The following is a 16437-nucleotide window of genomic DNA, read 5'->3' as shown; positions in this document are numbered from 1 at the left end:
CAGGCATTATTTAGGTACGCACAGATGAACAGTACAAAGACAAAATCACCCACTCTAACTAGGATTATGGTTTCACAGTAAAAATTATCAAGCACTTCCTCTTAAAATATCTTTACTTTTATTTTTTTAAAATGTCTTGGCACAGGCATCCAGATAACCTGTGGCCTACTTTTTAAAAAAAAAAAAAAAAATTTAATTGTCAATGGACCTTTATTTTATTTATTTATATATGGTGCTAAGAATCGAACCCAGTGCCTCACACATGCTAGGCAAGGACTTTGCCTCTGAGCCACAACACTAGCCCCTAAAAATATTTTTTATTGAAATTTAAAGCACAGGAGATGCATGGAGTATACAGATCTAAAGTCTACAATTTAATGAACTTCTAAAAATTGAATACACTCAGGTCACTGCTGCAAGATCAAGATAAATTGCATCTGTGGTGACCGCAGGCTCCCTCACTCCCCCAGACCCCCCACCCCACCATGGATATGGCTTATTCTGGAGCTTTATATGACCGAGATCATATAGGAAGGACTCTGTGTGTGGCTTTTGCTCTGCATGATATTTAATATCAGCAACAATTATGAGGTTATTTTTAGAAACTGAGTCCCTGGCATGAACACACCTGGCCAGTCCCCACCGAGAAACATTCACAAGTCAAAGCAAGGATCCAGGTGTAAGAACCAGTGAAATTGCTTACTCAGGAAGCTACTGAGCAAGTTCTACTGGAATCACATAACTGGCCCCCAGACATTCAAAGTCCTCAAGGTTCCCATAGTTGGAGAGGTGTCATGTATAGCAAGCAGAAGACAGAAGGTTCTCCTGTGGCCCAGTGTGACTCGGAATGCCTTATCTGTGCCTTTCCTTAGATGAACTCCTCTTAGAATGCAGCTGTATGAAGATTGCTTCAGGATGACTAGTGCTTTTGAAATAAAACAAGAGTGTTAAACTCTATTTGAATTTTATGGTCAAATTTTGCATATCTAGTCTAACTCGCCACTGCATGAAAGAGGCGCCTCTCCTGATTTGATAGGAACAACACAGCCTTGAGCAGAAATTTGATAAACTGCCCCCTCACGCCAGTCAGAAACAAACCAAACCGCTCCGAGAGCTGAAATTCTGTAAGGGGCAGTTCAATGCAACACATAGTTTGTGGTAAGGAGGTTTTGGAAGACACAATTCGAAGCTCAGTGATTTGCCCATAGTCATAATCACCATTTGCAGTTCCCAGTTGAGTCTCCCTCTCAGTGGAATCAAATCATAACTGTCTACAGACGCAGTGCAAGTGGCTTTCAGAAGAGTTCTGCTGGACCCTGAGCCACAGACAGAAGAAGAACACGCTGAAGAGTTCTCTACAGACGCCAAAGTGAACCGTGGTTCCAGCTCAACTACCACAATCACATGGCACAGCCCATGTGTTAATATGCATTAAGACACTTCCTATCTTGGTTCAGGTCAAGAAACGAAGAGAAGTTGTTGTAGGAGGAAAGGGCCACTTCAGTCTCTGTGTGGCCACATAGCTGGTCCTGAACAGCATCTTGCTTTTGCTGCATGGCTTCTTATTTAAAAACAAACCAGAAACCCTGCTGATTAGATTTATAATCAGCTTGTTAAAGCATTTACAAATATATTACAACTTTAAAGAGCAATGCGCAAAACGGGGCCTTGTTAAACAAGTAATCTGTGTTTCTAACGTGAGTCATAAAATGATGGTCATTTAGCACAGGCAGACGTATGGCTCTGAAAAGTTCGTGCACATGTGGGGACTGAGCTTACGCAGACAAACATGAGACTGTGAGAACACTTGTAGCTGCAAACAGTGGGAGACTGGGCCCCCAACCAGCGCCTGGAGGAGGGCCGGTGTCCTCCAATAGAAGGAGGACAGCAGGAGTGATTTTCCCTCCCAGACGGTTCACTCTAGCATCAAGTCCAGCTACAGTAAAATCACCGAAGAAGCCTCAGCTGCAGCCTTATGAACATTACAATGAAAACAAAAAGATCACTTTTCATCTAAAGCACCCTGGTGCGGAGCTGCAGTGGTCTCGCTCAGGCCTGGGTGGCTTTCCCCAGCATCTGGAGTTGAAAGGTCAGGGCAGTTGGCGTAGCCCACTCCACACGCCTCCTGTGTCAGGTCTGCTATTGCTGGGGGACCCACATTTGTACCTTTGGATCCGTGAAGGCATGTGCCCTGTGGAGCTTGCCTGTGAACTAACCCTGAGTCTTTAGGGCAGTTTCCTGGGTCATCCCCAAATTCCCTCCATTAGAATTCTTTCTGCCTTTTTTTTGTGCTAGCAGGAAGAGGAGATGGAGCAGAAGGGCTCGGCAGGGGTCTGTCCAGAGGCAGCAGCACCCAGCAGGGCACACAGGGCCAGTTCTGGGATTCCTCAAGCATGCCGCAGGCATCCCCAGCCCGCCCCCACCTTTAACTAGAAACAACAGAAGCTTCCTGCATCTGGACCGAGGACAGCAAACTGGTCTGCTTGGAAAGCGTCTTCTAGACCAAAATCATCTGAATTTCCCTGGCCTCTTCCCCTTTCCGGACAGTCTTTATGACCATGTAAATCCAGTTTATGCTAAAAGTAAAGGAAACAGCTCCAAGATGATCACACTCCCGGGACACAGGGCTGCCTGGGCTGTAGCAGACCCACACAAGGCAGAGGACAGCAGGAGGGGAAAGGCGGAGAGCCCTGCTGTCTGAATGCTGTGCTGTCTGAATGCTCTCAGGAGTGAGAAAGGCACACTTCTTAAAGGTACAAACAGGTGTACCAGTGCCTGGAGAGGCGGCTCTCTGCCACGGGGCTCTGTGACCCAGGCCCAAGTGTCATGGGTTCAATGTGAGGAAACTGGCTTCTGAAGCCTCCCCGGCCCCACACAGCTCTGCTGCCCCACAGAGAACAGCAGAGACCTCACATCTCTCCATGTGCACGTCCCGCCACAGGTACCCGCGTTTCAGAGGTTCAGTTTAGCATGGAAGGTAAGGTGTCTGCTCACTTTACTTTACTTTCAGTGTGTTTAACTTCAGAAAATAAAGAGCACTTGATTTTATAGAAGAAATCAGTAATGCAGTAGCTGGACTCAACCTTCTCATTCCCAGAGCAGAATTCCAGCTGCTTCCATCCCTGCATTTAAAGAGACAGAACACATTTCCCTCCACCTCTGCAGGAAGCATGACCAGTCTCCTGGGCTGGCAGTCCACCGGTGGCAGAGTCTCTCACCTGCCACGAGGCCCTGGCATTTCTCCCGAGTGCTCTCACTGCTGCAGCCTCCTCCAGCTCTGGCTCTGACTCCTGCCATGTTTCTCCTGTCTGCCAGGAGAACTGCCACTTTCAGAACCCTGGCTCTGCCACCGCTCTCTTCTCCCCCACGGCCACTGCAGCGAGCTGCTGAGTGGGTGGATAAGCAAGGACACCAGCATGGACCACCCAGCTCCCACCACAGTCTGCAAGGCGATGGGGGTGAAGTTTTAAGGATTCCGATCCTCAGTTCTGCCTGATGCAAGGCCAAGAGTACCACCCTGTCATCTCAGGGGACACCTCTGGAGACCACTCTGAGCCTTCTGGGCCATTCCCAGAGACAGGCCCTGCCGTGGACTTCACCCAGGGCCTTCCTGGGGGACTCCTCGACACCATGCTGCCGTGGGACGCCGGCTGGAAACTCCTCAGCACATCCCCAAAGCTTGGGGGTGGAGGGTCAATGCCCACAGGGCCACCCTTGCCCAGCGAGGGGCGGGAGCATTCTCTTCACATCCCAAGTCCACAGTTCCAAGACACAGTTCCCAGGGTCTCCCAGAAGTCTTGAGGGACTTCTCACCAGCTGCCGCAGTGGTGGCCGATGGAGGCCACGTGTTTGAACTGTCCACCCCTCCTCCCTCGCCTGTCCTCCACGCTGCTCTCTGGGACCACTTCCTAAATAAACTTCCTGCATGCCTGCCTTGGTCTCAGGCTCTGCTCCTGGGGAAGCCCAGGCAAAGAATGTGAGAATCCACTGAGATTAAAAGTATATGTGTGTGTGTGTGTGTGTGTGTGTGTGTGTGTGTGTGTGTCTCTCTCTCTCTCTCTCACACACACACACACACATATACATTTCTTTATTTTACTGCTCTTGTAGCCTGCTCTGGGTTTAATTGCTGTGCACGTGTATACATGACTGTACAACGCCTGCTATCTTTCATTTCTTTACTGACCTATTGGTGTCAATACAAATGCCAGGATTTGTAAGCTGCCAGGAGCTGGAGCTCTGCTAGATATAATACATAGCACATATTAATATATACATATATGCACACACATGCTCCAAGAGCCCTCTGAGATGTCTGTGTGTGAAATCACCATCTTGTGCCACATGAAACGTGAAACACATTTCCCGACGCTACTATAAGGCTCCCCAGACCTACACACTGACAATGGCTGTCATGAAAAGAGCCATTGTGTCAGGAGGAAGTGACTGCTGGGCTCTGAGGGAACAGCACACTTCCTTCTTAGGTTTTGGAGTGGTGATAAGGGAACCCGCCAGGGGCTGAGGTGTGGGCTGTGCAGCACTCACCACAGTGCGGGACCAGGCCAGGCGCGACCTGATGGAGCACAGCACACAGTGCTGAGAATCACTGTCCCTGTCTCAGGGGGAGGGGACCATGCCACCACTGTGGCTACAACTCCAGCGCACCTTTCCGTTCGCAGTGGGCTCCAACAGAACAAGTCTCCTCCTACTAATGAAGGCAGGGAAGGGCTGGTGTCCAGACCTGGCGACAGCCGGCAGAAAGTGTGGACCCTCAGCAGTAGGGCGGGCAGGCAGGCCCTCCCCGTCCCTGGTTTCTACACTCCCCGCTCTGCACGGTGAGGGGCGCCGCCGGGGTCACCACAGGGCTGCCGGTGACGGCACTTCCCCAGGTTGTGTGATGCCAGCCTGGCTCAGCACAAACTGCCCAGCTTAGGGGCACCTGAGCGTGACCGCCAACCTGTGCCGGGGCAGGCAGCCGTCCAGTCCCTGGGAGTGTGCTGGGAGGCCCCAGGCTTGCCCCCACACAGCCTCGCGGCCACTTGTCTTCCATCTCAGCATCTCTCTCAAGCTCTGCCGAGCGCACTGCTGAGGCGGCAGAATCCCTAGACTTACAACAGGAAGCCCCAGGACACCCCGTAAGGAGGGGAGCCAACAGGACACCCCATGAGGCGGGAAGCAAGCCCAGGGCTGCCAGTTCCCTGTCTGGAGACCTCAAATGATGCTTCAGAGATTCCTCGTGACAGAGAACCAAGAACATTAGGTCAAAAGCCTTCCAAACAGAATATCACTGGATCGAATAACCTTGGGTTTGGAGTTTCACACTAATCATGAGGGCCAGTGCTCTGCCTGCTGTCACTGGGGCTGACTTATGTGTAGGATGGTCGCCGTGAGCACGGAACTGCGGTGTTGGGAGACGGAAAACAAAGTGGAACACACACAAAAGGTTTCTGGCATCAACGTGTGACACCAACGTAGTCAGCTTCTGTGGTGAGGGAGAGACGGGGGGAGCCTGGGAGGGCAAGGGCTGGAGGAAGGGGGCGCTGCTGTGGTTTGGGTATGGTCCCAGAGCGTCCCTTGAGGGTTTAGGTGACAAAACTGCCCACAGTACCTCGAAGAGGCAGAAAGATCACTGGGGGCGAGTCCTGGGAAGGAGTTAGACCCTGGGTAGTTCTCCTGAGGGGGCTGTTCTGAAAGGGCAAGGCTGGCAGGGGCGCTCCGGCTTCCCGTCTCAAGGGCGCTTCCCACAGTGCCATCCTCCATGATGCAGCCCAGCCAGAGGCCCTCCCCAGGGCTGGCACCTGTGAGCTAAATGCAACTCTTCTTTACACAGTACCCAGCCTCAGGAGTTTTGTTACGGCAATGAGAAGACTGATGAGGAGGCTGAGGAGGCCACGGGACATCCATCCAAAGGGGTGTGTGTTTCCCAGAAAGAGAATCCCGCAGGCATGGGTAGGGGACAATGTGAACCTCAGGTGTGCATTTGGCTTCCTGACTCTGAAGGTGGAAGGACGGCTGTGAGAGGATTCAGACAAGAAGTTGGGAGGGAAGAAGGGCTCAGAGGCAGGGAAGCAGCCCCTGGGCGGGTGTGAGAACAGGGCACTTGCAGACTGAGATGCTGCAGTGAAAGGTTTCCAAGGAAGCTTGGAGCTCTCGGTTTTCTAGGAAACGCAAGTCCCTGAGATGGACAAAACTGAGCCAAAGGGACAGGACACTCAGCTTCATTAAACGGAGATGACCTCTCAGGCAGCATCTGCAGCTGCAGAGGGGCCCACAACAGAATCTCCTGCTGGGGAGCCTTTGCTTCTCCTGAGACAACTGCAAGACAACGTTTGCTTTGGTATAAAAACATGGATGACGACCGTCATGAGAAGGAAGATTACAGAGTAACATGTTTCTCCACGGGCCACAGTTTGCCTGGCAAACGCACTGCTTTTTCCCTGTCAAATTTCATCATTCACCTATTAGGGGAATAATAATAAAATCCAGAACATGCTTTACCTCAGGTTATATTAGAACATTTATGTCATAGCAGATTCATTTATAGTATTTTCTCCTGGTTGCCTGGGCTTTGCTGTGATGTCAAGTTTGACAGATTGGGGAGCATGGCTCCTTAGCAAACCAGACGCTCAGCTACAATCTGCGCAGCTACAGTACAATGATAGATCCAGCCGCCGAATGTTAAGTTTGGGAAACTCATCTGCACCCTGAAAAGAGGCTCCTTACCATACTTCTCTTTTGTGGTGCTGGGGATGGGGCCCAGGGCTTGGTGTGTGCCAGGCAAGCGCTCCCCCACTGAGCTTCACCCCCAGACCCTGGCTCCACACTTTCCCGAGGGCTCGAGCCACTCAGAAGGGGCCACAGTCAGAGCCCGCTGCCCTCTCACACTGGCATAGGGGTCCTGGTGCCCACGAAGCCCAACACTGTGCAGCTGTCTCTGGACATTTCTGAACACCTGTGTGTGGGAAGCCACATGTGAAATCAGGAAGGACCACGGCCCCTCCCACGGGAGGCTCCAGTGTCTTGGAACCACTTCTGGTAAGAGCAGCTAACCGTGGCCGGCAGGACGGGAAGCATCTGCCAGGGGGAAAGGACTGCCCGGCCCTCACCTTTCCCTGTGCTGAGGCCCCCTCATGCTGGGATGGCATCACGCTGGGCAGTGTCTCTACTCCTGGCTGCCGCCGCACAGTGAAGACAGAGACGCCGAGCACAGAGACACCGCAGGGCAGCAGTAAACTACAAGAGAACCCACTGTAGAAGCTGAGGCAGGGACGTTTTAAGGCGGATCAAGCACATGGGCTTTCCTTCTCCATCTGGGACACCGTGACACACGGGAAAGCCAAGTGAAATAGGAGCGTTTCCAGGTGAGCCTCTCCCATGTGACAGCGTGAACATCCCTCTCCTTCCTCTCTCAAAGCACCAGTACTGGTTTCTGGAGAGAAAACAGGGTTGCCCCGATGCTCCCAGGAGATAAAGCAGCATTGGTGGTTTTTCATTCTGGGTTTTCCCGTTGGCAAGAACTGCCCTGATCTGAGTGGTGGGTGTTCTGCCTGCTGCTCATGGCCCTGGTACTTGGAATAGAAAGTGCCTTCAAGCCAATTTTGGGACCCAGCCCTCTGACTGATGAAAGGTGGGCCGGTGTGGAGCAGTCTCGGGTTGGACACGCTGCTCACAGCACAGCAGCTCTCAGCCAGCCTCCGGGGTGCACAGGAGACCCACGCAGCGGAGTGGACCCTGCCCTGCTGCTGGGGCCAGGGCTGTGAGCTTTCCTCAAGGACAAATGCATTCTTCCTGTTCTTTCCACATCAATGTACAATGTCTACCACCGGATGTTCCTCCCAAAGGCTTCGATTAGTTACCAACTGGATCAATGTCCTATGGCATTTTACTTAATTTAAATGACAAGTCTTCAAAAACAGTATGCCCGGTATGCAGATGTGACATAGATGACATCAGAGTGTCACACAAACATGGAACGTACACAGGAGCTGTGATTTGCCCCAGCGTCGGACACACAACCATACCACCGTCATCCTGCAGAGCCGACCAGTGGTAGTTTAAAAAACATATTGTCATTCTGTTGTTTTCAAGTATATGCAAAGTTAGGACAGTAAAGTTAAGAAATTTTCTTTCTAAAAATTAGGCACGTATATCTTTTAAAAGTTCTTGATATAATTTTAATTTGGAACTTGACTTCAAATTTTCAAATTATAAACAATCCTCTCGTTTCTCAGGTTATAACCACATTTGACCCCAGTAGCTCAACTAATGGGAGGCAGGTATTAAAAGGTACACTTTCCTCTCCAGGTATATGATTTAGAATGACAAAGAACAGAGCAATTTAGCTTTTAAACACTGAAATAAACAAAGACAAAACTGTTCTCTGTACCAGTTTATAAAGTATTACTTATGGGTATAGATTTAAACTAAACTACAGCTTGAGTACACCTTTGTAGCTCTGAACTTCCCAGAATAAACTTTCTAAATATTACCTTCGCTGGGTGGTGGGAGTAACCATAACCAAGACACAGCTTTACTGTGACCTCCAAAGTGCCACCACTCCCACCTGAGGAGGGGATGACAAACTGCTACCTATGAGTTCTTTGAAATACTGCATTTCAATCACAAATGTCCCATTTATTAACTTGTAAAGCAGAGGAAGGTAGGATGAACTAAGATCCTGGACACACAGGCTGAGCCGGTCCCAGGAGGGAGGGGGCTGGACCGTCAAGGAAAAGCACCTCGTTTTCTCTTTTGGAGTCCCACGGAGAGGAAAGGCTCTAACTACATGATTCTATAAACTACCAGAGCTCTACTAAGCGTCCTGTGACCTCCAATAGCCAAGCAGAAGACCACCAGGATGACCGCTCACTGCTGGGACCACTGGTGGGGGAGCAGCTAGGAGGGAGTCGGTAGGAATCAAGCAGGTGCAGACAGAGGTCCAGCACCCTACCAAGGACCTTCAGAGCACACTGCACCCACCATGGGACAAAGGAGGCCATGAGCCCCGGGAGACTGAACCCTTCTTATACCTATTTCTCAGGTTCTAAAGCCAATGTACAGAATTAGTAATCCATTAACATTTTAGAAGAAATCATGTTTGATGACTATGTATGCATGGCATCTCTGAGGAGACTAATATGTCTTAAAGAAATGCACTAGATAGAGGTAGTTTCAAGGTCAACTTTCAAATTCAGTTTTTTAAAAAATTTTTTTTGCCATACTATGTGAAAAAGAAATAAAAAATATAATTTTTGAGCTAGGCGTGGTGGTGCATGCCTGCAATTCCAGGAACTTGGGGGGTTGAGGAAAGAGGATCACAGGTTCAAAGCCAGCCTCAGCAACTTAGCGAGACCCTAAGTAACTATTGAGACCCTGTCTCAAAATAAAAATAAAAAGGGCTGGGGATGTGGCTCAGCAGTTAAGTGCCCCTGGGTCCAATCCCTGGCATACCTCCCCACCCCCAAAATATATATGTGTGTGTGTGTGTGTCTTCTGTCCTCATGAATTGATAGTAATAACCAATAGAATAGCACCCTCCACCATTAGATTATTAAAAAGAAAAAAAGTACTTGAAGTTATGAATGCACAGTGACTTTAAAAGCATAATTATTTAAAACACTTCCCTGGCTCCAAAGCCCACACGCTCCTCCCACACACCAAGTGCCATATTTATATTTAATTATCCAATTTTATTGCCACAGATAAAGATATATACATGATAGTGAAATTAGCTTCTTCATTATCTTTGTGTTTAAGCTAATGCTAAAATTAGTTGCTGTCTTCGTCCTTTTTGTGTTACCATAACAAAATACCTGAGGCTTTGTGTAAGTTAAAAAGAAAAGGGGGTTATTTTGGCTCAGTTCTAGAGATAGGAAAGTCCCAGAGCACAGTGCCGGCACCTGCTGGGCTCTGGTTGCAACATGGCAAAGAAGTAGATGTGTGCAAGGGACTGAGGGACAACTTTCTCTCCGGAAACTAGTTCAGTCCCAAGTGACCTAACCTGTGAGAGGGGCACTGATCCCTTATGAACTAAGCAGAAAGCAGGAGGGTACCACAGACTCGGAGCTGAGTGGGGTTCTGTGGCTCTGGGAGCTTCAAAGGGGCCCCTTCCCTCACACTGTGGCGAGGGTCTCCTGAGGCCAAACTTTACTTGCTGTGTAAGAGGCAGAGCTGCAGCCTGGCATCACCGCAGCTAAGCCCAGGGTCCCTCCTGCTGCCTGCACCTCATCCCACCAGTGGGTGTGGCCGACCTCGATGGGCCTGCTGGGCTGTGGCCTCTAGGGCGTAGGGACAGTGGGTGCTTGTCATGCACCCAGGTTGCCAGATCCTGAGTCAAAGGACAGTCACTAGTGGCAGGACACAGAGGCCGACTGGCAGTGAGCCGCAGGTCTTCAGATGGACACTGAAAGGAGGAAAGGATGACAGGTACTCAGGGAGGGGTTTCTGGTCAGGTGACTCACGAGCACCCTCCCACTCGGGTTCCCCCCAGCTCGAGAACTACATCCAGGACAACATGAGGAAGGAAATGGTGGAGATGCAGCAGAGCGCGGTGCAGAACCAGACGGCTGTGATGATCGAGATCGGCACCAACCTCCTGAACCAGACAGCAGAGCAGACAAGGAAACTGACGGACGTGGAGGCCCAGGTAGGAACCAGGTCAGCTGCCAGGGTCAGCCTCCATGGAATGAGGGACAGGCGCTCAATGGCGGGAGAAAAGGGTCTGTAAGGAATCAAGAAAGGTCAAGAACTCATCCCTGAGTGCTTTCCTTCTGAGTACTGAGGTCAGATGATACTCGTCTAGTAAGGACTTCCAAGTCCCCTTCCCACTGCGCACACCTGACCTCCACAAGGTCAACAGTCCTTTGCCTCACTGGTCTTCTCTGGACGCTACATAGCACTTTTCATTCCCAAGCCCTAAACTTTTCATGCATTTTAGAAATGAAAATCACAGAGGCAGGGAGCTGCAAACTTTGTTCTTAAATCTTAATTCCAGGTTAAGGTAAAATCTAAATTTCGAATACATGTTTACACAATTTGTGGAATTAATTTATAGGGAAAGAAACAAATGCAATAGTGAGAGTGGACGCTGTGGCAGGGACAGGCATAACCCTGAGCCAAGAGCCCAGTCCATCGTGGTCCAGTTCCACCAGGACAGGACGCATCCATCTGAGCGGGGCACTGACACTTTCTTTGGGTCTCAATGGTTTTAACTGTCAGAAGAAGGGCTGGGCTAGACAAATCACTGTCAACTTCTCTTCTAGCTTTAGGAGTGTATGAGCTAATGGCTTAATAGCAGAAATGAATAAGGAATATGAAAATACTAAATATAGGTAGCCAATCCCTAAAAAACAAATGCCAAATGTCTTCTTTGATATAAGGAGAGTAACTAAGAACAGAGTAGGGAGGAAGAGCATGAAAAGAAGATTAACATTAAATAGGGATGAGAGGCGGGAAGAAAAGGGAGAGAGATGGGAAATTGCATGGAAATGGAAGGAGACCCTCAGGGTTATACAAAATTACATACAAGAGGAAGTGAGGGGTAAGGGAAAAAAAAATAAAACAAGGGGGAGAAATGAATTACAGTAGATGGGGTAGAGAGAGAAGAGGGGAGGGGAGGGGAGGGGGGATAGCAGAGGATAGGAACGGCAGCAGAATACAACAGACACTAGTATGGCAATATGTATACGGGGTAAAAATGGGAGTTCATAACCCACTTGAATCAAAGTTTGAAATATGATATATCAAGAACTATGAAATGTTATGAACAACCAACAATAAAAATTTAAAAATAAATAAATAAATATAGCAAAACATTAAATTATCAAGCCAGTTAAAACAACAAAATCTCTGAAGTCATGCTACCAATATACAACCTGGAACCCAAAAGAACAGGTTGGGTGTGTGGGGGAGGCACTATTGGCCGCAAGGATGGAGCGGCCCAGGCTCTGGCCTGCAGGCTTGCCTCAGCTGGTCTGCCCTTGGACCCGAAGCCAGACTCCTTCACGGGCTCACCAGGTCGGTACCCGCCCTCTCTGAGCTGGAAGCAAGGCTCCAGAAAACCGTGTGTGGGGGGAGGGTGGTAGGGGAAGGTGGGGGGAGGTGGGGGGGTGTTTGAGCTGCTCGCGATTCCTGCGACACATCAACCCTACTTGCAAAAGCCCAGAGAAGGGGGACACACTAGCGGGGGATGGCAAGGGAGTCACAGGCCTCCTGTGCCCACATGACGCTCCAACGGCGCTGGCGCCTTCCCTGACGGCTGTTGGGCGAGGTGGAGAGAACGGAAGGAGAGTGAAGAACAGGAGGCTCTTAGGACAGGACAGAGTAACCAATTATTTGATTACCAAGACTTTCAATAAAATCAGAATGTTTCAAGAAAAATATGAACAAATTTTTATAGGGTACACCATAGAGTACTAAAAATTTAATCCTAGTTGTTAGTAAGAGCTAAAATCGAAAAGAAATGATTTAGAAGTAAATACCCCACGTGCCCATAGTCAGTCAGTAAAATAAACCAGTGATTATTAAGTGACATTGCCTACCTTTGGATAGTAAAACCAGTGGGCAATCAAGCTCATCCCCAAATAAAAAGTTCTATAAATATCATTTTTAATGTTTTTAGATAATAGTAATAAGAGAGTGTTAAGGCAGAGAACACCCATGTAAACTTTGGCCACATCCTGTGTACGTCAGATTTGATGTGCTTCAGGGTCACATGATTTCTTTAAAAAGCCTGTTGTGAAATCAGATATCATATGATCCAGGGTAACAGGAAAATAGGAAAATGAGTGGGAAGAAAACAGCCTATAAAGTCCAACCAAAGACATGGACGTGGCTGAACAAGAGACTCCCCATGTCCCCAGTCCCCTCAATGCCACTGACGAGGGGTCATGACTGCACAAAGTAGGCGTAAACTCCAGCGTGAAAGCTTCTGGTCAACGCGAGACCGTCTGGCCCGACACAATGAGGCTACTGGGCTGGGCACTGCGCGGTGGTTGGAGTTTTGAGATCTTAAAGAGGACAATGGCCAGGCCTGACTAGCTCACATGGTCACTTGCAGACAGAGGCCTGGAGGCCCATTCAAATGTATGGCTGCCTTAAGAAAACAGGGTTGTGAGAACACAGCCGTCATCCCAGGCCAGCAGGACCCACATACCATCCCTCTCTGCCTCTCTAAACGCGCTCATCTAATAATTCCCATTAATTAAGCAGGAGACCCAACTCCCTTCATGGAACACCTGAGCCCAAGAACCTGCAGGCCAGGTCTGTACCCTAGGTGTCCACCTCAGCACCCAGGTCTGGGTTTGGCCGAGGCCTTGCTCCCTTCTGGGGGAGTGTGCAGACCTGACCTCCCACCAGCTGGGACGGAGGGCTGGACCACCCCCGAGACCTGCACAGTGTGCAGGCCAGCGCTTTTGCAAACCACAAAGACACCCAGCAAACAGTGATTCTTTCAAGGACGCCAATTCCTTGGCCGCGATCCCGACTCACATTTACACGTGATATCACATCCTGAATCACCGTGACACGGAGGATGTGAGTAATCAATTCTTCCTGCTGCAAGGCAGCCAAACACCAAGGAATCCGTCCTTCAGGCTACTGGGGCAGAATGGGACAGAGAGACTGCACACGCCACGGACCAGAAGCCGCAGAGCAAGACGGGTCCTCTCAATATGGACATTTCGTTGTTTCCTAATTGGTCACAAGGACCATTAGAATAGGAAAGAGAAAACAGCAAAGGCTGAACGTGTGGCCCTGTCCGGGAAATGCCAGGCTAACGGGAGCTACGTGTTTATTTACTGAGCATCCCTGCGTCCACTGACCACCAGATAAATACCACAACAGTGCTTGTTTGGGCCAGCGGAATTACTTTTTATTTATCCACAATTTTTAATCTTTGAAATATGAGCATTGGATGCTCCTACTAATCTCACAGTGTAAGACGATAAAATACAGAACTATAGAAAAATATTATAATTTCATACAAACATCAATATCCATAACTATTAACTACTTTCAAAATAAAAACTGAGAAAAAAAAAAAAACAACCCACAAAAACCACACAAGGAAGTAATCCAAGACACCTCGCTTTTTCTGAACATGAAAAAATAGGTCAAAATAAGGAAGTTGGGCTGATAAACAATGTGTTTATTTTCTGATTATTTGGATAATTAGAAGGTAAGAAATTAAACTGATTAAAAGTGATAAATAGGAATTTCATTCTGTTACATTTAGGTTTTAAACCAGACAACAAGGCTTGAACTTCAGCTTCTGGAACATTCCCTCTCTACAAACAAATTGGAAAAACAGATTTTGGACCAGACCAGTGAAATAAACAAACTGCAGGACAAGAACAGGTAACCACCAGTATAAAAATATCATACGCTCTGAAGACACAGGGCCTACCTCGCTGACTGTCAATTGAGGGTGTAGTTCTCACAATGACGGATTTCTTCGTGTCCAGCACACGGAAGAGACAGTGTGCAGGGAAAGGCAGGGAGGGTCCAGGAACATGCTGCACTGACACAGAAGTCCTCCCCTGTCCCTGATCCTGGTCTCCCTTTCTGCTGTCACTGTGGCCCTCCAAGCTGCCTCAATAGCACAGATGCTTGTCGGTGGAAACTGCTGTGTGTGACGCTGGCCGAGGCTTTAATGGTGGCTTTACCATGCTCATTTGCCTTTGGGGACTTTGTGTCTTCTATACAAAATAATTTACAGTAGGAAGGTTTTCTTATATTGTCATTCATTCATCATGCATTATTTCCTCTTAAAACCATGGTCAAGTAAAAACAAAAGTTGGTGCTAAAATTTCTGAACTAATACTTAAATTTAGAAAAAAGTCCCAGGATAAGAAGTATGGTAACAAAAACTTCAGGTGGTGAGTGAGGACCGTTTTCCTAGGTTGACACTAGATGGGGACATGTGAAGGTACGTTTGCATACATATTTGGTGTGCTTTGTCCTTGGTTTTAATTAAGGCATGGAAAATAGTCACAACAATTTATCTTTTCTATTTCGCAACCTAAGTGATTCTTTGGTCTTAGTCCGAAATGGCGATAAATGTTGTATATACTCATTATTTACTGTGAATCAAAAACGAAACTGCAATTTTTCTTTCTGTTCTCTGGGGACCAAATTTAATTTATTCTGGGTCTCCAGTTTTAAAAAGCAAACATATTTTTTTCATTCAAGTAATTTTCATTTATTTCAAATTTCTACACACTAGGATATGAGTTTGAGACCAACATTTGAGATAAAACAATCTCACAGCAATTTCACGTGGCACAGGAAAGGCTGCTGATCACCACCGCTCACTCGACTGTCTCTTGGAAACCTGGGATAGGCTCAGGCTGTTGAATGTGCCCTGGGACTGAACACTGCTTCTCTCTGTAGTTTTCAAATTTAACCAGGAATGACCTTCAAAACACAGCAAACCACAGTGCAGTTGGAATCCACCATCTATATATCCCAAAACCTGAGTTACAAAGAAATTTCACTAAATTGTAAGATCAGAAAAATGTTGTGAGAGTTGATTGTGTTTCCAAGCAGTGGCTTTGCCCAGTGAAGTGCCTGTTCTCGGCAGTAGATCCAAGCTAAGCTGAGAGTCCTGCTCTTCTAAGTAAAAGGCAAGGAGATTTGACAGCACAGTCAGCCATACTTGACCTCTGGGTCTGCATCCGCAGAGTCAGCCAAGCTTGGACACAAAATGTTTGTGGGGAGTTGGGGGAAGGAGTACATTTGTGCAGAACATGTTGCTTTCCTTGTCATTATTCTGTCAATAATGGGATGTTAACAACTATTTACATAGGTTTGTATTAGGTTAGGTGTTAGATTATCTAGAGGTGCTTTTTTAAAGCATGCAGAAGGACATATGTAGGCTACATGCACATTCTGTGCCATTTTATATAAGAGACTGAGCATCCATGGATTTCAATAGGGAGGGGTCCTGGAATCCACCCTGTGGGTATTGAAGGACAGAAAAATTTACAAATATGGTATCAGGTGACATTGTCGGCATATGCAAGAAAGGGATGATTTTAGCATTATATAGCATACTAAATTTGAAAACTATAGGGAGAAGCAATGTTCAGTACCAGGGCACGTTCTATCCCAGGTTTCCAGGAGACAGTCAGGTGAGTGGTGGCCATCAGTAGCTTTTCCTGTGCCACGTGAAATTGCTGTGAGATTGTTTTTATCTCAAATGTTGGTCTCAAACTTCTACCCTAGTGTGCAGAAATTTGAAACATGAATGAAAATTACTCGAATGATAAAAATCTGTTTGCTTTTTAAAACTGGAGGCCCAGAATAAATTAAATTTGGTCCCCAGAGAACAGAAGGAATGACTGCATTTCTTTTTTTCAATTTAAATCCTTCACATTTCCTCTGGTTTAATTTACATGGCTCAATAACATACTTTTCTCATAATTCAAATCTAGTTTT

At 47.8% G+C, this 16437-nt stretch overlaps 2 protein-coding genes across 3 annotated transcripts in view; one reads left to right on the top strand and one right to left on the bottom strand.

Annotated features, from left to right (window-relative positions):
- The window catches only part of Mcph1 (microcephalin 1), a 190520-nt gene that overhangs the window by 71309 nt on the left and 102774 nt on the right, over positions 1 to 16437 (bottom strand). The window lies entirely within an intron of this gene.
- Positions 1 to 16437, top strand: part of Angpt2 (angiopoietin 2) — a 51065-nt gene that overhangs the window by 15544 nt on the left and 19084 nt on the right. The window contains exons 2-3 of the mRNA XM_076853500.2: positions 10490 to 10645; positions 14234 to 14355. Of these exons, the coding sequence (XP_076709615.1) occupies positions 10490 to 10645; positions 14234 to 14355 (278 nt within the window). The remainder of the gene's footprint in view (positions 1 to 10489; positions 10646 to 14233; positions 14356 to 16437) is intronic.

This window comes from Callospermophilus lateralis, chromosome 4 (assembly GCF_048772815.1).
Source record: "Callospermophilus lateralis isolate mCalLat2 chromosome 4, mCalLat2.hap1, whole genome shotgun sequence".
Classification (NCBI taxonomy): Eukaryota; Metazoa; Chordata; class Mammalia; order Rodentia; family Sciuridae; genus Callospermophilus; species Callospermophilus lateralis.
Note: the sequence above shows the minus strand (reverse complement) of the source record. Positions and strands in the feature narration are given on the sequence as shown.